The following is a 26439-nucleotide window of genomic DNA, read 5'->3' as shown; positions in this document are numbered from 1 at the left end:
TAATGAACAAGGTTTAGGAGGATTAGCTGACTGCAGGCAGACAAATGTTCCTGTGTAGAGAAATAAGGTGGACTCTCATTACTATCCAGCTCATTTCCCCAAGAACTATGTGTTCCATGATCAGAAAACGACCCCCAAGCATTTTCAAATACATCCAGTAAAAGGCTGATACAACTCCTCCTGCATTTGACTGTGTACTCCTTCTTGCAATGATGTAATGTTTTCTGCAAAGGGGCTGCCTCCCTAACTAGATTGTCTGGGGCAGATATCAAGACCAATTATTTCTCTAGGATCATCTGATACTAACTGTTCAAAAAATACACAAATGAATAACTAACATTAGACAATAATCTGCAAGTACTCTCCCCACACATTTCCTAATTTAGTCCTCACAACAACCCTGTGAGGTATGTACTATGATAAACTCCCATTTGCCAGGTAAGGAAACTGATACTCTGAAAGATTAAGTGGCACACCCGATATCATACAGCCAGTAAGGAGTTCTTTCCTTTGCTTAAATGAACTATGGAGCCTGAAAAAAGTGTCAGCCCGGTCTCTCCTGTCACTCATCTTATCGCATGGATCAGTGTGCATTATAATATTTCAGGGACAGGCACACTAAGTCCAAGCTTAGTATATGATGAATAAATGAATGGATGCGTTATACAGCGGATGCACCGTAGGGAGTCAGTGGAAAGGAGATAGTTTAAGAGAAGGAAGAATCTTTAATTCAAACTATTTATAAGGAGGGAACTCCCTGGGGGTCCAGTGGTTAAGACTTGGTGCTTTCACTGTCGTGGGCACGGCTGGATTCCTCCTCAGGGAACTAAGATTGCACAAGCCCCGCGGCGAGACCAAAACAAAACAAAACTATTTATAGGGAGTCGACTGAGTGTCAGGCATTGGAGACCCAGACACGACTGCCCTGTCCTCATGGGCCTTACAGTCCATTGCAAAAGACAGACGTTAAGAAACTATTACAATAAATTAGTCACACTTTTATTAAATGCTACAAAATGTAGCAGGGACCTTTGCTCTGGTCCGAAGTAAGAGCGCTCACCATGGTAAGGCTGGCCTCTTTTGGGCAAGGGGATACACTTATATAGGCAGAAGCAGAAGTACCAATGAGGCGAATGAAAAGGGCAAAAGGAGGAGGGAAATTGCTTCTCACAAACAGAACTTGACCTAAGGGACCCCTACTTCCAGTCCCGCTGACTGGCTGCCTAGCTGCTCACGAAAATCAGGAAAGAAAAAGCTAAGGCTAGAGAGAAGTTAGAGGTCAATTTACGTAAGCGGGGCAGGGCAGCAGGGAGAAGCAGGAGAGGCGTGAGCCGGCGTCGAGGGAGTTAAGCCGACCGGCCTGGGACGCAAAAGGTTAAGGCGGGCGGTCCGGATCAGGTCCGGTAGGCCCGCCCACCGGACGGCGGGGGTGGGACCTCGCGGAAGAAGCCCTTGGATTGGCCGCGGGGAAGGCGTTACGCTAGGAAGGTACCAACAGTCGCGAGCCGCGGAGGCGGGGGGTGGGTGGGTGTGGGACCGCGGGGTGAGGTGGCCAGGGAATGGCCGGGCCGGGGGTGGGCGGGAGCCGCAGTAGTGGCGGCTGGGGGCGGTGAGCGCGGCGTGGGGCTGCCCCTTCCCTGAGGCGGCGGGGGCGGCCGGGGCCGCGCCGCACCGCACCGCGCGGGCGGCCATGGAGCGAGCCTAGGGCGCCGCAGGTGAGCGGTTTGGGGGCCGGGGGGCGGGGGGGGCGGGGGGGGCGGGCGGGAAAGTGCAGGCCCACCCGCGGGCGGGGCGCGGTGCGTGGCGCGCGCCGGGCTGGGGCCGTCTGGGGGCGGGGCGCCTCCCTGAGGGGCCGGGCACCAGTGCCCAGAGCGGTCCACGAGCGGCGGCTGCCTCAGAGACCGGCCTGGGCCGCGCGCCCCGCTTCGCTGGCCCCGAGAGGGTTCCTACCGGCCGTCGTGGCTGGAGGGACGCGGCCAAGGCCGTCGCCTCCTCGGCCCGCCTGAGGCCCGGGCCTTACCTGGGGGCGCCTCGGGCCGCCCGGGATCCGTCTAGTGACCCACCCTCGCCCCCGGACGCGGTCCCCAGAGGCGACTGGCTCTGGTGCCGCCCTCGTGTCCCGCCGAGTGCCCGTTGCGGCGGCCCGGGGTGGGGGGGGGTATCGCGCGCTCGCGGGCCCACCTCGTGGCCGAGAAGCGCGAGTGACTTCCAGGCCTGAGGCGGGAGGCAGGGTAACCGTGCCTAGGGGTCCGCGGTCTCCTCGGGGTCATGCACCCCGCGCTCGCAGTAGGGCACAACTTAAGGAAATGATACGGTTGTCCCAAGTGGGTTGCGCTTGAGATTTCATTTCCGGGTGCTGTGGTCCCGCAATTAAAAGCGAACCGAAACGTTGCCATTAATGATGAGCGTGAGCACTTGTCACGTTGCGTCCTTGATTGTGGGATCTGATAAGAGTTTCATTCTAATCAGGCTTCTGTTACCTGCAAGTTTCCCGGTAGGAAGAGAAGGGGTAGAAGGATGTTGGAGTGAAAGTGGAGGGGACAAGACGTGATTGGTTGTTAGGGAATTATTAGTCCTTTAAATGGCCATATCGTCAGTTGGAAGGGTGAGGAGTTTATAATTTGGGACAATGAGGGATGCTGGGTACAGTGACTTGAGTTTAGGACCAAGTATCAGTATCATCCCCACCCAGCTAGTTTCCCTTCAGAGGTTTGATTTCTCACCTTGAAAAGAAGGAACAGGAATGTGGGTCTTTTAGCTTTTAAATTGCAGGACTTTATGTAAAACGATAACTATGATTACCGTTTACTAACTATTCCTATCCTCCTTGTGTTGTAAATTAATGCATAAATTTCATTGGGGTTGATTATTTTATCTTTTATTATTTATTTATCTGGCTGTGCCGGGTCTTAGTTGCGGCAGGCAGGATCTTTCTTGCTGGGTGTGAGATCTTTTTAGTTGATCTAGTTCTCTGACCGGGGATCGGTCCCCTGCGTTGGGAGCGCAGTCTTAACCACTAGACCACCAGGGAAGTCCCATGGGGTTGATTATTTTAAATTGGGTTAGAGACCTCAGTGTGCTCTATGTATTGCAGTCCTGGAATTTATGCAGGACCTTTGAGCTAAGCCTTAGAGCTTTCCACATATATTGTTATTTATCATCAAGACATGTCCTTGAGAAACTGAGATACAGATGTTAAAGATGCTAAGTTATTTGCCTAGACTTAGAGCCAGTCTAAGGTAGATTTAAAAATTAATGTTTTGTATTAAATTAATAACTTTTGAAGTTTGTGAAGATGTTGGACTTTGGCCCCTGGAACTGTTCAGTGGAATCAATCAACAGGAGGGCCTTCCACCTTTGAAAGTGCTTGTCAAAAGAGAATTAAGAGGCACAAGCAAGCAATTCAGAGTCAGCCTCACTTACATTAAAGTGCAATGATAGAAATGAATGGTGGTAAAAGATGATCAGGAAATCTTGGAGCTCATAGCTTTTCTTCAGTGTGACTGGTAAAAATGTGAGATTGATTTGTTCGGTTTGTTTCTCTGGAGCTAGTAGGACAATAGCCATGATTTAGTTAAAGAATGAAAATTGGAAAACACACACCCTGGGTTCTTTGAATAGGGAACAAACAGATCACTGTTTCTATCATCTAATCCTTTATGTCATAGAATTTCTTTATGTTGAGTTGATAATTCCCTGACTTTTAGTCCATTCTCTTGATTTCCATTTGTAGACTCCAGTTCTTTCACACAGTGTTAAGGCCTCTGCTTTTTATCTTTTCTGAATTTTGAACTTCTAAATGAAATTTTCTGTTTCCTCTACTTGCAGGGCAGACTTCAGCTTCCTACACTTTGTGTGACCATCATTTTAATGGTATAAACCCTGAAGCCAGATACTTCAGCTCTTGAATTGACAACTTTTTAAAATAGCAACCACAGTGGTTGTCTCTCGGTGACTGCTACAATCTCATAATAGAAACAGGAGGCTGCTCTTTGTATTTTGTGGCCATAGTTGGAAACAGTAAAAAGGAGACTGTCTTCTGAAGGTGATGTCAGGCCACTCTGGGACTAAGGGCCAGGTAGTTTTGGGGTGAGAAGCACAGTTACAGTGAGGCACTACAGTGTGGTGTAGTAGTGATGATGATTGATGTACTTTTCTTTTTGCACCTAACAGTGCATATTGCATAGTAGGTGTGCAGTAAATGTTTGGTGGTTGAATGAATGAATGGAAAACAGTATGCGGGAGGAGGAATTATTCTAGTGCAGATGATAAATTGTTTAGCTCCTCTTTACAGGAAAAAAAAAGCCAAGAAAGTGTGTTTCTGATTCCTGTTGAAAATAGTTCTGTTGAGATGGGTATCTGTAAAGGGTGTTAACTTGCTGGAGCTGCCTTGAGATCTAATTTTGTGATTGGGTGGTGTTCTAGCCACCTGCAGCCTGGGTGCAGCTTCACAGACCTGCTCCTGCAGCCTTCTCTGGCTAGGCTCACTGAGCAGTTGGATTGGTAGACAATATTTTTGCACTAATAGAAGAACTAGAGCTCTTGGTATTGGCCATGCCAGTATCATTGACCCTGACTGTCCATCTTCTGGTCCTTCATATTGGGGGTGGGAGAGGGAAGTTATCCCTCCCCGAAGTGCTCCTCATTCCACACCTGTAAATCTCTCCCTCTTTTCCTTCCTTGAGCTGCCTCTGTAACACTCAGGGAGTAATGAATTCATTGGCACAGACCTGGGGTACAGAACAGAAGACCTTACTTTGCAACTGAAACTAGCTTTTGACCAACTTATAATGTCAACATGACTGCTAGAGCCATTTAGGAGAGAATGTAATGCAAAGCTCTCACTTGTGACTTTTGTCATTCATATCCAAAATCAGAAGAGGGAAGGCCCAGCTCTGGACCTGGTGAGTTTGGGGGGTTGCATCTGTCATCCCAGTATGAGATAAGAAATGAAGGCTGATGCAGAAAAGAGATATTGAGCTTTGGTGTGTGTTTAGCAGACTACTTTCTGGCAAGGTAACTACCCAATGGAGGGGAAGGTGTTAATTTGGGTACATTTTAAAAGGAGGTCAAGGAATATGAAATTATGAATGTGAAACACAACCAATTACAGGATGAGGCAGTGAAGTCGATCATTCCATGCTCTTAAATGCTAACTTTCTGCTTTATCTATATAGCAGTGTAGGAATAAGATATTGGGTGCAAAAATTCTTATTTTAGCTATATTTTTGTGAAGGATTTTTTACAATGTATTATATGTTTTGTTTGCTTTTTAAGCAATATAGTGTAACCTTTATTGACTTGAGGTTATGGTTACAGACAGTAATCCTGTAGGGCTTTGAGGTGATTGAAATATGTAAGTTGTTTGTCCCCTCTGCTTTTTGAATTCTTGAATTTGCTTTCAGTAGTCAATCTGTCTCTTCTTTCAGAGGTGAAAAGGCTGTACTTTTGCTGTTAGCATCCCTGCCGCCCTTTTTAAAATTTTTGCAGCTTCTGATCTTCTGTGGAGTAGCAACCCAGATAACACTGCTTCCTGAAACTGAATGCAAAACAGCTAAATAGGCTTAGTGAGGGTCTGCCTGCCTCTTCTGTATTAGTGGATGAACTTTGTGACCATTATTTTGGCTGCCCAAAGACCTTTTGTTCATTTCTTGTTTCTTATCCTTGGTTTAGATAGTGAATTTGCACTCTGTATAGGTGCATTTATGTCCCTGTAGTTCTTTCTGTAGAAAAAAGAAAATGATATGGAAATACCAGTGTTGGTTCTCGTTTCAGAAAGCATTGCCCATAATACTTGAAAATTTCGTTCCAGCGCTGTCTTGTATCATTCTTGGGCAATGTTGGACCATCTCCAATCTTCCTCTTAGCATTTCCAGATCATCTTTACTCCCAGACCCAACCAACACCAGACACCAGCTTGTCAATACCAGTTGCCTTGAAAGATGGAAGCAAGGTATACAGAAGGCAGCAATTTAAAATTGAGTGTATAAAGTTGGTATACATATTTGACATTTCAACATTCTTACTGTACTGTAGATCTGAATTCATTACATGACTTAGTTTCCCTATGTCAAAAAAAAAAGAGGCCATCTTTAAACCAAAGAGCTGAAGAAATTCTTATAACCATAAAGGTCTCTCTCCCTTGCTCTTCACTCCTTTTATTCAATAAGCATTTATCCAGTACCTCTCATATGCCCTGCACTGTGCTAGGTTACTTGGAACTACAAAGAGAGTAAAATATATCCCCTGTCCTTGAGGAATTTACAATAGGGTAGAGGAGACAGGCATGCCAAAAAATATATGTGTGTATGTATGTGTGTGTGTGCATTTATATTCATATATAACAAGGGATCGTGCCTGGAGCCACTCAGCCATAACTCAGCACAGACCTGCTTGGGGTTCGTATTTCTAAAGTGATCTGTGTCCTGTCAGCTTGACATACCCTAGAACGTAAAGTTAAAAGTGTGAGGTGTCACTCTTGAATAAAGCTTACATACCTTTTCAAGAACTGTAGTGAACTGAACAATAAAGATGGAAAACATGAAAATCTGAAATAAATGTTACATGATTTGAAATTCCATATTTCTATGCTATATAGTAATTATATTCTATATAGCCTTAAATGGTTGTTAGATACCGATAATTGAGCAGTGAAATACCTGGAACTTAGGAAAGTTCATTATACCTGGCCCATTTGAAACAGAATGCAAATTCTTAGGCATTTCCACAGAGTTTCTAGATCAGTGAACACTGCACGTGTTGGTTTTTTAGAACAAATCTCACTAGCAGTATGAGCTGAAGGTTTTTTCTTTTCATTTTTCAAGGAAGAGCATTAGAGGGTTGCCCTAAATCAAGGTTTAAATGGGACAGGTTGCAGGAATTGAATTTTTTTCAAAGAGGGAACAAACACTCCATAGCCTGTTTCAGTTTTACTCTCACACCCAGGAAGAAAGGCTACTTTATGCTTCATTAATGCCTGGTGATCATTTTCGTTCCTTCCTTCACAGGGAACTGTTAGAGGATTTCACGAAAAAAAAAGTTTACATATGTGAATAAATATTTAAGTGGAAGTGAAAACAGTGAGGAATATATAACACTTGAACCAATTCAGACTATATGGAGATTTGATTTTCTATACCTGTAACTTAGGTTACTTCAGAGCTTATCTTAAAAGCTTTAGGACCTGCAAAGCTGTCATCTTTAAAACACAGATTTAATTTTCCAAACTGAAGAATATTGTGAAGGGCATTCTATTCGGCTGTTTTTGTGAAATAGAAAAAGTTCATGCTTCCCATCTGTTTCACTTACATTGAATGTGGTAGAATTGAACTTTGTAGAGAAGAGAAACAGGTTGGTCAAATTAGTGACATAACCTCCCAGTCTTCTGCTTCACTTGATACCCACTCTGAAGAAACCTACTTGCTTACACCTTAGCTACTCCTCAAATTTAGGAAAGGATTTAGTTCAGGAATATAAGATTACTAGAACTCTTGGTAATGCAACATAGGTATCCAGCCCCTGACTCTAACCCAGAAGACAGCATAACCAATGAGGGTTATTTTCTTTGTCATTCTTTCTCCTCAGGAAGTCATCTTTGGGTTTTTGATACGGTAATAATGACCAACAAGAATTACTATAGGTTGTCCAAGCACTAATTTTAGCACAGTACGCGTGGTAATGACATTCATTTTTAACAATTCTGTGAGTCAGGTAATAGTGTTCTTATTTCATTTTCCATATGAGGAAACTGAGGCCCAGAGAGGTTAGCAGGCATTCAGACCCAGGCATTCTGAATCCAGAGCACATATTCTTAACCCCTCTGCTACAGAAGAGTTTATATTTAGAAAGAAGGTGAATTAAGAAACTGTTTCTTAAGTGGAGAATTAGCAGGGAAAGGAAAACTGTATGTAGATACTGATTAATGATATTGTTTGTTGTTAGATTTTGTTTTCGTTGAGGACTCCCAATTGAACGTGAAAAAGAACAGTATTATGCTGTTGTGGGCAGTGGTGGCAGTGCAAGAGTAGGCTGGTTTTCTGAGGATAATAGGGATTTATTCATGTAATAAAAACTGGATGCCATTTGGTATTAGAGGTTTTGACTTCCTAGCTAGAAACACACGATGATAAGTGGAGAGATTTCTGAATGCTCTTTATTTTACTTATAATAATCGTCACTAACCATCAGGAGAGACTGCATTTATTTCTAGGGGGCAGCTAGTAAGAATGTAGCACAGTGCTCTAATGTCACCACCAATTAACAAAAGGGCAGTATATCAGACTTACCCCAAGATGAAAGTATGTGTGTTTATAATTTTTTTTTTTTTTTTGGTACTAAAGGGTTGTAATTTTGGCTGAAGTTTAAAGGTTAGGCTTTATAAACTGGGTGTGTATAGTTGTGTGAGTCTGTGAGTGTGTAAGGTTAGCCTTGATTGCTCTAAAGTATGTAAAGGGACTTTAGTAAATGATCCGTTTGAGATTCTGTTTTTTTCTTGTGTTACCTTTAAGAGACCTTAATTATTTATTAATCCAATCTTTATTTGTATTAATGGTTAATTTAATGTCTCCCAAATAGTTGATATGGACAGAATAGATGTGCGAATGCTGGGTTTTACAAATTACCCCCAAATGTAGTGGCTTAAGACTAAATGATTTGTTGTTTCTCATGACTATATAGATCAACTGTGCCCAGCTGAGTGGTTCTTCTGCCCACATGATATAGGCTGGAGTCAGACGGGTGGCTGTATTTAGCTGGGGCCTCAGCTGGAACTGGAATGCCCTTAATGGCTTCACTTCTGTGTCTGGCAGTTAGCTGGAGTGGCCAGAATAACTAGGGGCTGGCCAGGTCTCCCATCATTCAGTAGCCTAGCCTGAGCTGCTTTACATAGTAGCTTGGCCCCAAATGGAAGCTGCTAGGTCTTTTAAGACACCTAGCACACAGCCACTTCCACAGCATTCTGTTGATCAAAGCAAGTTACAAAGCTAGTCCAATTCAGGGGAAGGAAAAATAGATTCCACCTCCCAATGGGAGGAATTGTTGGTGTCTGTCTTTGTAGACAGTCAACCAAAAACTCTTAATTAAATTCAGGTCTTACCTTTTATACTAACCAAACCTTCAGAGGTTTGCTGAGACCAACGGTGACCAAAGAAGAAGTTTGTAAAAGTGTCCTTGTAATTTCTACTCAGGATCAAGGGTGAGGAGATTGTGTGAGTAAACATGATAAGATATTTTACTAGTTATATAATAAATCCTACCCCCTTCACCATCTCCTTTGTTAATAGCCCTCTGCATGAAATGTTCATACGGAATGTTTTCTTCCGGTATTTGACACTCACAAAGCGTGTTACATTCCCTTCATGTGGTAAGAACTTGATTTGACTGCTGAATTGGAAGCACAATAAAAGAGTATTACTGAAGCCTTCACTTTAGTTGCTATGAGCAGAAGTTGGGATTTCTTCTCCGTGACCTTCGGAGAAGTAGCGTGAGGTTGTCACTTGATCAGAGAGCGATTCAACGTGGCACTGCTACTGATAAGGCTTGGAACCTCACTGGTGGCTTGTGGGAGTGTTGGGGTGAGGTCTTTGCATGTTCCTCAGCAGCCACATATATTGAATTTTATCAGCTGATGACTAACAGATCTCTGCACTGATGTGTATTTCTGTATGTGTTCCTCCAGACATCAGCCAGATTCTTGAACAGAGGATTCTAGTCTTTATACTAAGACTTCACCTTTTTCTGTGTGAACCTATTTCTCCCACAACAATTTTTAGTCATAAGTTTATCCTTATAAAACACTTATCAAATGTGTAGGATAGTGTGTGTGTGTGTGTGTGTGTGAGAGAGAGAGAGAGAGAGAGAGGAATGAAATATTAGCTTCCATATCAAGCCTCATTTCACTGATGGAGCTGAGAGTGAAACCAGGGTTCAGTACGAAAATTCCTTAATAAGCTTTTACCTTCCAGAACTCGTCTGGGAATTTATACCAGCTTTTAGTGTGAAGACTTACATTTGCCCTGCCTTTTTATATTTAACATTTTTTGAGTTATGTTATTACCTTGAGACTGTTCTTTGAGGTAGGCTCTGTTTCACATAACCGAAACATTAAAATAAATGACCATAATATAACTGGACAATGTTACACTGTTGGAGGCATTTATACAGGAGGTGAGGGCATGAAATGTAGCAGGCAGCCTCCTGGGAATGCAAGAGAAGTTTTCATGAATAACTTGGGATATACCCAGTGACCTTGCTTTCATTTTCTTAGTATCTGAAAAGGGGGATCCTCTTAGAAACCCAGTTTGCAGAGTGTGCATAATATGCTGCTGTCTCCAGTAAGAAAATAAGATAATACAGCATGGAAACTCTGTCTTGGGTACCCTCCCCTCTCAAGCGTACAGGAGAGAAGGGGATCATTGTAAACAGTAAAAGAGTCTCCCATTACTAGAGGATGGAATTATTCTGTATCGTGCATCTAATACATTTTTCTGGAATAGGAGTCTTGCAAACTCATAGACTTTTTGTAAAAATTCCACTAAAACCTCTACATTGTCGATTTCTTGAATATCATTGTTCTTGCCCTGTAGGCTGAAGGAGTAGCAGCTTTCCAGCTAAAGGAAAACCTCTTTCTGAACTGTCAGTACTTACTCAGAAAAAGAGACTGTACTCTGAAACTACCAACTAAATTGAGTAGAGTGTTGGTAGAGAAGTAGATTCCCGAAAAAAGGAGAGCTAATTAAGGACAGCCAACATTAAGGGGCCAGTTAACACACGCTCATCTGATACCGAATACCGAGGAAATTAACAGCAGAGTCCTAAGATACTTGCATAGCCTCATTTGCAGTAGTTTGTTCAGTTTAGGTGAACAATGCATCTACCCTTACTATGCTACGTATTGCAGGGAGTGCAAAGGTAGTTAAGATCACTAAGGAGCCAGGATTCTGAGAGGGGGATTGAGAATTACATACAGGAAGACACTGGATAAGGCAGAATGTACTTAAGTACTGGTGTAAAGATGAGAGAGGTTAGTTACTATAGAGTGTGAGGAGAGACCAGAAATGGCTTTGGAGATGGCCCTTGAAAGCTCAGTTAGGCTTTAAACAGGAGAAGATGGGAAGAAAAGATAAGAGCTAGAGGAATTTTGAGAGAGTTCCAGTGAGGAGTGACTTAGGGGACCATGTTTGTGGTGGAAGCTGACAAGTGATGAGTGAAGAGAATGAGAGTGATGCCTAGCAATGTAGATTGGCTGAAGTCATTTAGGGTAGGGCTTTAATGCCTTGCTAGGGGATTTATAGACCTCAAAAATGGTGTGTGATTAGAAATATGATTTTGCTGCATTATCTAGTCTGGATTGGAGGACGTGGAGGCCCAGAGGCAGTTCTTTCAGGGATCCAGTAGAAGGTGCTGAGCACTAAATGAAGTCGATGGCTGTGGGCATGACGGGCAGTTGTAGAGAACAGTGTCAAATTGCAATCTTACTTGTTCTACCAGGATGTGGTGACTAATCACAAACAAGAAAACTTGCTCAGCCCCTTCGTTAAACCTGCCCTCACTACTAATCTGCAGAGGTAAATAGTGAAGTGAGGTAACAGTTGAACTCTTCCGTTCACTTAATAGAAATTTCTGTCCTAGTTGAGTGGATGAATTATCTGCAGCCCTGAACTGATGAATGTGCTCTTCTGAGGCCCATCAGAAGGTAATGAGATTTCAAAATTGAAAAGCATACAGACTCAGTTTGTTTTGTCTGAATTTTGGAGCTACTAGAACTTCCTATTGCATTGGTGATTAAAAAAAAAAAAAAAGCCCTCACTCTCCCTAACCTTTGTGCTAAATGTTTAGATATAATTTGTTTATATAGCATAAGGGAAGAATTTCTTCATTCTAAATGAAATGAGCAGCATCATTAGAAGTTCACGGGTTAACCGGACTTTAGTCCTGAGGAGGGTTTTGTAGGAAGTAAAAGGCTGTTCAGCTGACCCCTTTGTGCCAGAATTGTACCTCAGCAGGAGGTAGTTGCAGCTGGAGGTGCTGAGGAAATGATTGCTGACACAGGGAGATTTCCATGTTACCTTTTACCACTGCAGCCAGAGATGTGTACTGCTGAACAAATAATTGAAGAAGTTGTGTGGTTTAGGTCATGTTGGAACTAGCAAAAATCTCTGAAATCTGCTCTACTAGCATTGCTGTTATCAGTAATCGCAGGAAACTGTTTTACTGAGTTTCACACCAAACTTGATACCATCACAATTACATTTTGGATGTACTTGAGTTGCCTGTGTTTCAGCTAATAGTGTTATGTACTCCCTGGGAGATGATGATGCAACAAAACAGGTGGCTGGAGATAATTAGAATTTGAATGTGACTCTCGCTTTCCCATCTTTATGAAAATGAATGGGAAGAGAGGTTAATCACCATGAATAAACTGCATGTCAGCAAGCTCTGAGCAAGGTGCTGCCCTTAGAACACACTGTTGCTCTAGTAGACTGTTTTTGGATGTGTTTCCAGCTGTTATTAGGGGAGCAGTCTCCAGTTTGGGTGGGAGTGTCTCAGCCTGAATCGTTTGTCCTATCTTTTGTATTGGTTTTATTTCTTCAATTAATGGTTTGAGTTGTTAAATGAATTGGAGAGTGAAGCAACACCCTGTTATCTTCTTGTCGTCTTTGTCTTAGCCCAGTGCAGTGCTGCCTGTAGGCATGTAGCAGAGTGAGCTTGTGCATGTTTTTAAATGGCCCTGTGGAGTGGAAAGCAACCTGTCAGCATGCAAATGAGGCTGAATTGTATGTTCTTGACACCCTTGCAAAAATCTTGTATTTGGAATCTTTTAGCTTCAGAATTGACCAGAGGGTGGTGCGCCCCACACCGGAAGCAGCACTTCTTTATGTCTGTAGCATCAGTATCTTTGTTACGTGCCTGACCAGTCCAGATTTCGTAGTGTTGCTCTAGTATCAGGTTTCATTAGTTTTCTGGTCATGTTCTACTAATAGTCAGATGGTATAGGGATATGTTTTTCCTTTACTTAATTTATCCAGATTTGATTATCCATATTTTACAGGGTTTTTAATTTTGAAAAATAATTAGTGGAAGACTGATTAAGTAGAGATACATATCTGGGTGTTTGTTGTGTTTAAATACATGAATAGCAGATATGACATGTCCAGGATTGCTAGGTATTTGAATTTGAAGAGGGAGTTATTACTCTCCTCTGTACGCTCTTTGGCATTTTTAGGAGTTCCTGTCTTATAACGTGTCATAAAACTTATATTTGGAGGAGATAACTGAAAAGTTACCAAATACTGGTGGTTTTGGATATTCAAAAGTCCTTTTTGGATTTTGGAAGCTAAAAATGAAAGTTAAGGAGTTATGCATATCTTAATGTTTTACTTTTTTGTGCTTTTTCCTATTGTTTTGGTTTCTAGGAATTGGTAGCCATCCAAATGGCTCCTAGATGGCTCTGCACCCTATTAAAATGGTAGTATTTGCTTTTAAATTTTCAATGTACCTGGTTCTTAACTATTAGGTCCTTCCTTGGACCAGCTCATTATAAATTATTGGGTCTTCTCGGGCGTAGGATTAGCAAGGCTAAAATGGTGAGTAATATATTTGAGGCTTGCAAAAGATTCAGGGGTGGAAGGACAGAATTTCTGATTGAATTGTGCTTTATACTTGGGCTTGCAGGAATTGTGGGAGGCACCTCAGTGAAGAAATGGACCAGTGTGTATAATCATGGAATCTCCTTGCTGACAATCACCACCTGCTCTCCTTGATAAGTGAGAGAGAGTAGTCAGGGGAGAAGGAAAAGAGGTCAACATGAAGCTAAAGCAGCGAGTCGTGCTGTTAGCAATTCTCCTTGTCATCTTTATCTTCACCAAAGTTTTCCTGATTGACAACTTAGATACATCAGCTGCCAACCGGGAGGACCAGAGGGCCTTTCACCGAATGATGGCTGGCTTGCGGGTAGAGCTGGTGTCCAAGCTGGACCACACCTTGCAGTCTCCCTGGGAGATTGCAGCCCAGTGGGTGGTTCCCCGGGAAGTGTACCCTGAAGAGACACCAGAGCTGGGGGCAATCATGCATGCCATGGCCACCAAGAAAATCATTAAAGCTGATGTAGGTTATAAAGGGACACAACTGAAAGCCTTACTGATACTTGAAGGAGGACAGAAAGTTGTCTTCAAACCTAAGCGGTAAGTCTTCATCTTGAAGTTATCTGTGCTATTTAGTTGTAACTTGGGATTTATATGAGTGCTCATCTCCCTCTCTTGGTATTCTCTTCAGTAAAATGGGAAGGAGAGACTAGAAGATCTCTGAAGTCTCTTCTAGCTCTTAATGTTCCATGATTCTTTGAGTAAGAGAAATTTATAGGAATATGTTTTGGTTCAATATTAGATTGCACATTTTACAGTTAGAGCTATCCTTGATTCTGAAATTTGTCAAGTATCTACTATGTGCCAGATGTTAGAGATACAAAATGAATTGGTTAGGAAATAAGCAACTTGTCACCATAAGTGTACAATTAAAGACTGGGCAACCACATGTCAGGGATGCTGTGGAGTAGGAGTTACCCAGAGTTGGAGTAGGTTTTGGATGAGTGACTTAAGTCCTTTTTAGCACTAAAGCTGTGATTCTTTCACTTGAGCTTTGGTTTTGTTTTAATTAATAGGCTTTATTTTATTTTTTAAGCAATTTTAGGTTTACAGAAAAATCAAGGGGAAAGTACAGAAAGTTCCTATGTACCCCCTCCCCTCTCTTCCCCAGTCTCTCCAGTTATTAACATCTTCCATCAAATTAGTACATTTGTTACAGTTGATGAGCCAATATTAATTTATTAACTAAAGTCCATAATTAACATTAAGTTCACTCTTTGTACTGTACATTCTGTGAGAGTTTTAATAAACTTATAATGACAAGTATTCACCATTACAGTATCATACAGAATAGCTTCCTTGGCTTCAGCGTCCCCTGTGTTCTATCTATTCATCCTTTCCTTCCTCCCCCTGAACCCCTGGCAACCCCTAATCTTTCTACTGTCTCCATGGTTTTGCCTTTTCCAGAATGCCATATAGTCGGAATCATACCTTTTGTAACCTTTTCAGATTGGCTTCTCTCTGTGTCTTAAGGTTCCTCCATGTCTATTTGTGGCTTGATAGCTTTTTTTTTTTTTTTTTTTTTGCTAAATAATATTCCATTGTATAGCTGTACCACAGTTTGTTTATCCATTCACCTACTCAAGGTCATCTTGGTTGCTTCCAAGTTTTGGCAGTTATGAATAAAGCTGCTATAAACATTCATGTGCAGGATTTGTGTAGATGTAAGTTCTTAGTTCATTTGGGTAAATACCAAGGAGCACAATTGCTGGATCATATGGTAAGAGTATGTTTAATTTTGTAGGAAACTGCCAGTCTGTCTTCCAAAGTAGCTGTACCGTTTTACATTCCCATCAGCAGCGAATGAGAGTTCTTGTTTTTCCACATCCTCAACAGCATTTGGTGTTGTCAGTGTTTTGGATTTTGGTCATTCTAATATGTGTGTAGTGATATCTCGTTGTTGTTTCTTTTACCTGTTTTAAGCAGAGAACTGGGCCATTTTAGTTGCCTCAGTCCAAATTTGAACTAGAGAGGGCTAGATCATATGTTGTTAGACAGTGATCCCTTTGGACTTTTCTAAGGATCTACAGAGATAATTTGTGTGGCCATTCTATAGTATAATTAATTTTTTAAAAGTTTTCTGTTTGTATATGAATTTGAAATAGGTTAACATGATGGTGATTTATATTCTTTTGACAGGAATTAGTTACTAGTGGATTTTCTCAAAATTTTTAATGTCTGAAATTTTCTGTGTACTAAACATTTTTTTCATTCCTCAGTAGAGCTTTTGAGAAAATTATAACACATAACTTTGGGTCTCTTGCTGGAGTGGGAGAAGAAATATGGGGTGAAGGGGTGCAAAAACCAACTGTGGCCAGAGTAGTTGGCTTAGCTCCCTTCATGACCCAAATATCAGTAGATAATAGGCAAGCAGAGAGCTAATATTATTGGAATTCCAGAAATGGAAGGGATCTGCATTTGCCTGGAACTGGGAAGTATGGTGTGTGGAAGATGTGGAAATTAGGAAAGTTTTAAGATGCAGTAGACTTTTGGAGAATAGAAAGTCTGATTGGCAGGTAATGAGGAAAAAGCATAGTTATGTGGGCCTTGGATCTAATTTCTGTTGCATGCACACCATTTGCCAGGCATTACACTAAGTACTTTTGTATCTGTTAATGCTTTTAACCTTCATCACAACTGTGGGCAGTTACAGTTCTTATTTCCAGAGTAAGAAACTGAGACTTAGAAAGAATAACTTGAGAAAGAATAACTTGACAAGATCACCCTGCAGTAACTAATGGAGCTGTCAGAGTGTGAGCAGCTTGTGTTCTGCCACACACGTGTGATTCTCTTAAATTTGTTTGCCTTCCTGTAAGAGAGATAACATGGATCACCCATCATCAAAAATTTGCTACTTTCCTTTTGAAATACGATCTTTGACCTCTTGATTTGTAGCCTGAGAGATTGCAGCATAAGCAGAGTGATGGAAAGAAGACAAACTAAAAACAAAAATTAAATTCATATAAAAAGAGATGAGTTGCAGGCATTTTGTGTTTAAATAAAAGGATACCCTCTCCACACCCACTATTTGTACACTAAGAATTGAAGGTGAGATGGGACAGCAGGAAGTGTTAGAAGGCAGATATTACTGATGGTGTGCAACATTAGTATTAGTCCAGGTGCTTTGCAGATAGGACTGGGGTATTCAGACAAAGCATAACTGGAGGGAGGAAGAGGCCAGACTGGTGACTAGTGGACGTGGCAGCAGATAAATGCATAAGCTAACCTTAGTCACTGTTGCTTTATCTCATATCTCTTACTACCACTGCAGCTTTCCCATTACTTTCCTCTTCCAGACCATCCTGAAATCCACTTTCATTCTTCTCCCAAATACCCATATAATCACTGTGCTCCCCAACTTTAAAACATCCAGGGATTCCCATTGCTCACCAGACGAAACCCAGCCTGCACAGCCTAGTGGCCAGCCCCTCACAGCCTGGTCCTCCTCTCTACACCCAGCTCTTTATTCCTGTCAGTGCGGCCCCTTCCTCCCCCATCACCTTCTGAAGTGCCCTTGTCTACGCCCAGCTCCACAGATGCTCATGCCCCACCTCCCGCAAGCTGTCAAGCCCCTGCAGTAGGTGATAGCGCTCTAGTCACTGCACACACTGACCTGGGCTGATTACACCTGGCACTCTCCCGGGGTGGGGAAAGTGGGTGCACATTTAAGTGCTTGTAGAAATTGACTCCAGCCCCCAGACACCCGGCAAATTGCTATTCTGACCCTGCGGGCCTCTGAGACTATATAGTCCCAGTGTAAGTGCAAATTAATGTTCTTGGTCACATTCTGATGTCCTTCACCAGAAGGATAGGAGTGATTTATTGGCAGTTACTGTATGAATTTTGCTGCTCTGTCAGTGACTTAAGATGGATTGCTGTGTTGAGAGGAGGATCTAAGACCTTTCTGCTAAGTCGAGACGTGCACCTTTCTTTAACAGCCACTTGTGGTTCAGCATTTCTGGAGCCTGGTTGTCCATGTCCTCCTGCCAGAGATGGAAGATGTGTATAGTACATGAAATATATAGGAATACAGTGATGCCTTTATTTGCACATTTTTCCTTATTACATTATTATAAAAGTGATTTTTTTCAGTATATTGGGTTGGCCAAAAAGTTAATGGGGCTTTAAGTAAGAAAAGACATTTTTCACTTTCATGAAGATCTTTATTGAACAACGTGTTCACTAACTGAACGAACTTTTTGGCCAACCCAATAGCTGTATTCTTTCTGGAAGTAAATTGATTTTCACAGGCAAAAACTGCAGTTATGGTGGGAAAGGAACAAGACGGCAAGGGCCTGGGGGTGGGTAGAAGTCAGTGACTGATCTTAGGAAGCGCTGAAAGGGACCTTGGAGATCAACTAGTCCAACTACTCATTTTACAGCTGGGGAAAATGAGATCCAGAGTTCTGACTTTCCGTATTTCTCATAACCAAAGCATGAACTAAGGATTCAGACCTTTGGACTCCAATGCAGTTCTTTCATTTTGATTCTTCTTCCTTTCCCTTTTCCTTCCCTGCCTGTTTCTCCAGCCTACTCCCAAAGTTCCTGGATTTTTCTAGGGTTTTACATTTCACTCGAAGCAGCCTTTCCATGTACTGGAAAGTTTTCTAATGTTTCACTAAAGGAGTGGACTGCACATCACCACAAATCTTCCTGTGGCTCCTCTGGAGTCCTGAGAAATAAGGTATTCAAGGACTGTCGCCCAGCTTTATGGACAGCCTGCAGCTGTAGTGGAGAGAGAAGTGCTTGAATAGTGTCAGCTTTTGCTGCAGTCCTGTTTAAAAACTGAGACTTTTAATTTGGAGGTAACAGGTGTAATCCTTGGCAGCCTAAATGATGCTTTGACAATAGAAACAAAAAAATACGTTTGAGTATATTGACCATGCTAAGAAGAAACTGGTGTCCAACCAGGTGGTTTTGCATGACTGTCTTCTAACATAAATGTTTCATCACTTTGATTTGAAAATGTGTTTGGTGGACATGGTTTTACTTTGTATTCTGTGGTCATTTATGTTGAAGGTCACTGCCTTGTATAGTACCGTTTCTCACTTCCCCATGGCCTTTTCAGCATTGGAGATCCAAGTGTCCTTAGTGGAGTGGCTCCTCTTCACGTCATTCTCAACTTATTTCTGTCTTGAAAAGCCTGATAGGTCTCCTTTTGATTCAGGAAATGCAGGTGAACAGTAGAGGTCATAGGTGAATTGTGTCTAGTTCTTCCCATTAACAGGGAAGGCAAATGTACCTTTGCCTCCTTGTTAACAAAAACAGAGGCATATCTGGACCATTTTTTTCCCCAAGAAATTTAAACTTCTCTAATAAGCCTTGCCATAGCCATTCTGGTAAGCCTTGCCATATTTTCCTTTTACTTCAGCTTAGTCTAATAAACATTTCAGTAGACATTTATTAAGCACCAACTGTAGGCTTAACACTGTGCTGAAGATACAAAGATGGTCCTCACCTTCCAGAAAAGTACCTTATAGTTTTCCTTAAGCTACATTGAAAGTCTTTTAGAGGGGTAAAAATAACATCTGTGTTTTATTCATAGAATGATTGCAGAGGTAGATGTATAATTCTAGTTTTCTTCTCCACTTCATCTTCACCACATCAACCAGTGATCTATGCTAATCCATGACTGTTCTCAGGATTGACAGAGAAGTTTTCTAGAGCAAAATCAGGCTTGCAAATTTCTATTCTGCCTCTTGTGCTGTCGCCTCTGGTACTGATGTAATTCATGTCTGCATCTGTGCTTCCCATTCACTCTGCAGGTATAACCGAGACTATGTGGTAGAAGGGGAACCATATGCTGGTTATGATAGACACAATGCAGAGGTAGCAGCCTTTCATTTGGACAGGTATGTGTAATCACAGTGGGTTACATTCGTTTTGTTTCCTTTTGGAAATATCTTGGAGAGGACTTGTGGACTCCTTTCAAAGGAATGTAATAAAAAAACGAAATCTAATAACTTTAACTTGTTACCTACTTTAGATAACTGATTAATTCCATTAAATTTGTATGAGTTCCTCATTTGGGTGGTACTAGGAATACCAAAGTAAATGTCTTAACTCCAGGCTTTTTTAGGTCATTTCATTCTGTTATGCCCTCTCTCATTAGCATGAGTGAAGATGTTCTTGGTAAATAAAATGGCAGGAAGAAGACCAGAGTTTGAATTCAAGTCCCTAAATTGAACTGGTCATTAATTGGGCCTGGCAGTCCTGATTTTTGTTTTGTTTTGATCTTGTTTTAAATAATACTCACTTATCCTCATATGCTAGAAACATATAGCATGACATATATGTGAATTTTATTGTCCTTCATACAAAATATGCACAGCTTCAATAACCAGGATAATTCTAAGAGAAAAATAGATGTGAATTCTAAATGTATAAGTTAACTAGGAAAATTAATACTTTTTTAGCAAGTTACTAGTCAGGATCCTTGTAACTGAATTGTCTAGTACCCCAGTTGCTCCTCTGATCAGCTCTTTAATCAGGGCATATTGGTAGACTTTAAAAGAAATTATTCACAATATTTTTAAAATGAATCTATAAGGAAACCAGAAGAAAATAAAGATGAATTTTTGTCTTTTTTCTGGATCAGGAAGGATTTTCTAAGCATAAAAGCAATAATTTAAAAATCACAAAGAAAAAACTCAATAGATTCAACTAAATTAAAAAAAAGTTAACTCATATGTCAAGAAACATCAAACAAAATTTAAAAGCAAACAAACTTAGGAGGAAAATACTTGAATCTAATATACTCTAAGCATTAATAGCCTTAATATATAAATGTTTAGAAAATCTTATACATGCTGTAAAACGCTAGTAGAAAATGGTCTAAGAACACAGTTGGTTGAATAGAAATTATTGATTGCTAATAAATATGACAGAGGGAGTTCATCTTCACCAGTAATAAAAAAAATCCAGGGAATTCCCTGTGGTCCAGTGGTTCGGACTCCACACTTTCACTGCTGTGGGCCAGGGTTCAGTCCCTGGTCAGGGAACTAAGATCCCACAAGCCACGCAGCGCGGCCAAAACAAACAAAAAAATCCATTTGAAACAATGGGATACTATTTTCTCCTACGGAAAATAGCAAAGATTAGAAAAAAGATAATACTTTATTGGCAGGAATACATTGACATTCGTATACTGCTTCTGTCATTGTTAAATTGGTTCAGTCATTCTTTTAAGAACTCTGGCATTATGTATCAAAAACCTTAATGTTCATACCCTTTGAATGAGTAACTACCTTTTTATGCAAACATCCCAGATCTTTCTAGGAAGTACCCTAGAGAATCAGAAATTCAAAGATACATATACCAAGATCTTAGCTAGTAGCATTTTCAGCAGTGAAAATATGGAAGCCATCTAAACATCTATTGAAAGGGAAGAATTAAATAAATGTTTGTTCACAATACCATGAATTTTCACTGCCTCTTCTAAGGCCTAGTGGGAAAGAGTTGGATAAATCCTACTCATCACTTAATTGCACATTAGAATCAGTCTTTCCAAGACCTCGTTTGTTTCCTTATTTTCTTCATCCCTAAACCCCTTCCTGTTTTCTCTTGATGGACACCAGCAGTTCATGAAGATCTTTTTCCCATATCCATACCAATATTTTATATTATCCAACATACTAATTTTAGTTAATCTAATATATGTAAAGTGGTATCTCATTATTATTTTATATTCCCCCAATTATGGGCAGAGATTAGTACCTCCTTTTCACAGCACAACGCCTGTTTGTTAACTTAGAGTGAAGTGGTCTTTGTATAGAAATTATTACTTTTGATGTTAATTAAATATAATCATGTTTCTATTTATTTATTTATTTATTTTTGTGGCCTCGCCACACAGCATGCGGGATCCTAGTTCCCTGACCAGCGATCTAACCTGTGCCCCTTGCAGTGGAAGCACTGAGTATTAACCACTGGACTGCCAGGGAAGTCCCTATAATGTTTCAATTTATCACCTGTGCTTTGGGGGTCTTGTATTTTAAAGCCCTTCCCTCCCTCAAAGTCTGAAAGATATTCTCTGGCCAGTCCGCCTACCCCTTTTGTTAACTGCCCCATCCAAGCTCAGGTGCCACTGGACATGGCTTCCCAGCACTAAGTGGCTGCTGTCCTTCGAAGGTCTGACAACAGTCAATGGAGAGAAAAAATACTTCCCCATTTTCTTTCCCACCTTATACTTTTCTGCTCTGGGTTGCTATTTCTCCATTAGAATTTAACCACCTCCTCTGGCCTCAGGAAGTTCTCTCATTTTTTATGTTATTTTGACATCTATTGATCTCCTTGCTTTTGTGGCTTTTCTAAAAATGAGTTTAGGACAGAGTCAGTCAGCAGCCCTGAACAATGGATTATTTATTGCACAGTCATTTTTTTTTTTAACATCTTTATTGGAGTATAATTGCTTTACAATGGTGTGTTAGTTTCTGCTTTATAACAAAATGAATCAGTTATACATATACATATGCCCCATATGCACAGTCATTTTTAAAGGCTTTTTTAATAACATGAGAAAAGGCTCATGATACAATGATGAGTGAAAAGCAGGAGACAGAAGTGCATATAGCATAATCTCAATTGTGTATATACACACAAGAGTGAGTATGTGTTTATATATACGTGTGAAGGAAAAAATGGTCTTAAGCCGAAATGGTAGTAGTTACTTCTCGGTTGTGGAATTATGGATGATTTTAATTTTCTTCCATAAATTTTCTGTGTGTTCCAAATCCTGCCCCTCCAACTTTTCTTTAGCGAGTGTGTATTTTTTAGCTAGAAAATTTCCTTTTTTTAAAAAAATGATGGTGCTCAACGATAAGGTTGCACTTTTAGACCATTAGAAGTATCTTCAAATGTATCTATATTTAAGTTGTCCTATGAGTTTATCCTTTTAGATTAATCTGTATAGTTTTCTGTCAGTGTTTTGTGTAAAGGTTTGAAGCCCTGTATGGGTTTAGGCCCAATTTTTTTTTAATGCTTTGTTAAATTTTAAAATTTTATTATGAAAAATTTCTAACAGACGTAGAAAAAATAGTATAGTGAACCCATATACCCACTCCCTAGGTTTAACAATTGCTCACATTTTGCTAGATTTGTCTTACGTAAATTATTTACATCTTGATATTAAATTCATAAATATATGTACCTCTAAAAAATACTTACCAGCAATCAGCAATACCTTTACACACCTAACATGATTAACCATGATTTTTAAGACTACTGTTTAGGGAATTCCCCGGCAGTCCTGTGGTTAGTGGTTAGGACTCCGCACTCTCACTGCCAGGGGCCCAGTTCGATCCCTGGTTGGGGAACTAATATCCCGCAAGCTGCACAACGCAGCCAAAAAAAAAAAAGACTACTGTTTAAAATATATCCCCAAAGATTTTTCTCTTCTGTTCAACCTTCCAAACCAGGATTCTGGGTTTCCGCCGAGCCCCCTTGGTGGTTGGCAGATTTGTTAATCTGCGGACAGAGATCAAGCCTGTTGCCACGGAGCAGCTCTTGAGCACCTTCCTAACCGTAGGTAAGGAGGTTATAGAGGACGTTTAGGTAAGGGAATAGTTAGTAAATTAAATGGGGCATCATTGAGCAAGCTGGCTCATGACTTTTAGGAACTGAAGAACTCAAGGGACTACAAAAGCAAATCAGGCAACTTGTTCTCAGATTACTGGGGGAAATAGATCTAAAGGTGAATGGCAGGAAATTGAAAGTTTTCCCTAATGCACGCTTTGTGTGTCTGTGAAGTAGGAAGTGAGATCATTTACGATAGTGTAATTAGGGGATAACTTTATTTCCTTCTGCTTGATCTTAAACTAAATCTCAAACTCAAAATTTGGTCTAAATCAGTTATTGTCTGTGTATCATTGCCTTGGTGGTTTTTTTCATACTCCTGTACTTTCTTGGGAACTGTTTCCTGTCTCCTGAGAATTGAGCAAACCTTAAGGCAACTCTATAAGAGGGTCAGAAATTCCCTTGTAGGGTTGCCCTTGGGCCTGGAAGATCACCACTGCCGCCTCCTACTCTGCAAAGATTAGCCTATGTCACTCTTTGTGTGTGGAGCTGACTGCCATCCCTCTGGCCTCTGTTCTCCATTGTCACACTCTGAGGTAAGGGGTCTGGGCTAGAATTCTCACTCCTGTTCTCCTTGCAGACATAGTGAGAATGGGAGGAATTCAGAGGTGCTGTGGTCTCTTGTCTGAGCCTCCTCAGGGTGCCATTTTCAATGACACAGTACTCTGCGTTGATATGACTGTTGAAATAGACATTGCAAGATGAACTTCAACTTGCTTTGCCAGAGTGAATGGATTTACATTTATAATGAGGTGAAACTGAATATTTAAAGCACTTTTGACAGATTCACCATTCAGAATTTAAACTTATCAGGCTAGGGCTCTGCTGTTCTTACAAATAACCAAAAGCATACAATGTCACTGATTTGTTTCATATATTTTCTAATCACTTCTGCTTGTCCAATTTTATGCTTAGGCAAACATGCATTCCTGATGGATGAGAAGAATAGGCCCGCTATCTAGAGACTCATAGAAGGTTAACTCTCATATATTGTGCAAGGCGCGGAGGAAGGGAGAGGCCAGAAAAAGGTTTGTAGAGGAGGTTATTAACACTTGGGCTGAGTATTGAAGAATCCGTAGACGCTACCCAGGCAGCAAAGAGGGAAGGGCATTGGGCAAAATAACAGGAAGTATAATGGAAATGAGCGCACAAAGACCTGAAAGTACAAAGGACTGGTACATTTAGAGAAAAGCTTCTGGATACACTCTACAGCATAGGGCAGTGTCTTAGTTTGGCTACTATAACAAGATATCATGGACTGTGTGGCTTAAACAATGGGGATTTATTTTTCACAGTTCTGAATACTGGAAGTCCAAGATCAGGGTGCCACCATGGTTGGGTTCTGGTGAAAGCCCTCTTTGTGATTCACAGGCAGCAGTCTTCTTCCTGTATCCTCACATTGCAGAGAAGGAATGAAAGAGGAATCATCTCTGTCATGTCTCTTCTTATAAAGGCACTAATCCCATCATGAGGACTCCTCCCCAAAATCCCACCTCCAAATACCACCATATTGGGGCTTCACCGTGTGAATTCTAGGGGGTCATGAACATTCATGCCATAGCAGGCAGGTAGAGGGATTGGCTGGAGATAGGTTTTAAATAATGGGCTGACCTTAGCACAATTTTTAAAATGTATTACTAGATAACTTGGTATAATGATAACTAAATTTTGTATAGCCCTTGCAACTTGACAAAGCACTTTCACACAGTTACCTTATTTAATCCTCTTGACAAAAGAGTGCAATAAGTAGGGGAGACTTATCCACATTTCAGACCTGAGAAAGAGGTTTAAAAGAGTTAAATGACTTTCCCAAAGTCACAAAGCTACTAACTGTTAGCCAGGATTCAAACCCAGATTTTGAGACTAAAATACTTGATCTGCTTATATTCTTCTACATTCATTCATTTATTTACTGAACAAAATTTTGTTTCACTCTGTGTGGCAGGCTCTGAACTAGGTGTTGAATATACAAAAATGAATGACACCTTCCTGCCTTCAAGGAGCTTTATCTAATGGGGGAGCCAGACATATAGAGAGGGCCTGTGGGAATGTGAAGGGGAAGAGGAGGGGGTCTAGAAGTTAGGGCTGGGGTGATAGTTTCAACCAAGTCTTAGAGGGAGAGTAGCAATCCTGCAGGAAGATACAGTGGGAAAGAACACCCTAGGTTTGGAAAAGGACTCTTAACCTTTCTTTGTGCAAGTGACTCCTTTGGCAGTCTAGAGAAGTTTCTGGATCCTTTCTCAAAATAATGTTTTTAAATACATAAATTAAAATACGTAGACTTATAAACAAAACTAATAATATTGAAGTATATATTTTTTAACCTAAAATTACAAAAAGCTAATTTGTGATAGAGTAACATGTGCGTCGTTATTTACACATTAAATAACAAGATTTAGAGTGATCTAGTAACTACCATAATTTTGGACCATAAATATAAATGATACTTTGCAGTATCTGCAACAATGCTATTATATGAAAAATTTATTGATTTCTTCTGTTGAGAAAGTCACAGGTAATGCTAATACTATGGTTTGCTGCCTACCATCATAACTGAAGGAAACGCTGTTTCAGGTAGAAGTTAGTGAAAATAAAAATGTAATTTTGTTTCCATCCAGTTCACAGGCTCCCTGAGTTAACCCTGTTCTAGGTGGAGGACAGAGCAGAGACAACAGCGACAAGAAGTGAGAGAAGAGCATGGCAAGCTCAGGAGACTGTGTAGTTGAGCTGAAGTAAAGATTTTCTCCTTAGGCACTGGGAGGCCATGGAAAAGAGTTTGAATGTGGAAAGATCAGATTTGAGTTTTAGAAAACTAATTGTAGCAGCGTTGTGGAGGATGAATTGGGAAGGGCAAGCTGAGATGAGAGCCCTTGGGGGCTGCTGTAGTAAATGCACATGCAGTGAGTCCAAACTAAAACCTGGACATCTAGGGGATACTCAAGAACTGGAATGGAAGGAATTTGGTGAACATTTGGGCTGAGTGAGACAATTGAGAGAGAGGAAAAAGTTAAAAATGACTCCTAAATTTCTGGATTGGATGACTAAGTGTATAATGAAGCTGTTAGCTGTCTTAGGAATATATAGAAAGGAGCAGACTTAGGGAGATGGAGCAGAGGAAGATAATGAATTTAATTTTGGATATTTTGTTTGCTTGTGTAAAATAATAAGAAATAGATATATTGGTTTCTGTCCCCAGTTCCTGACACACAGCTCCTAAAACCCTTGT

General features: G+C 40.9%; 1 protein-coding gene across 1 annotated transcript in view; it reads left to right on the top strand.

Annotated features, from left to right (window-relative positions):
- The first annotated feature begins 1606 nt into the window (after positions 1–1606).
- The window catches only part of FAM20B (FAM20B glycosaminoglycan xylosylkinase), a 41186-nt gene continuing 16353 nt past the window's right edge, over positions 1607–26439 (top strand). The window contains exons 1-4 of the mRNA XM_061183075.1: positions 1607–1715; positions 13672–14180; positions 19406–19492; positions 23057–23166. Of these exons, the coding sequence (XP_061039058.1) occupies positions 13804–14180; positions 19406–19492; positions 23057–23166 (574 nt within the window). The 5' untranslated portion in view covers positions 1607–1715; positions 13672–13803. The remainder of the gene's footprint in view (positions 1716–13671; positions 14181–19405; positions 19493–23056; positions 23167–26439) is intronic.

This window comes from Eubalaena glacialis, chromosome 3 (assembly GCF_028564815.1).
Source record: "Eubalaena glacialis isolate mEubGla1 chromosome 3, mEubGla1.1.hap2.+ XY, whole genome shotgun sequence".
Classification (NCBI taxonomy): Eukaryota; Metazoa; Chordata; class Mammalia; order Artiodactyla; family Balaenidae; genus Eubalaena; species Eubalaena glacialis.
This window is presented reverse-complemented; position numbering and strand designations above follow the sequence as displayed.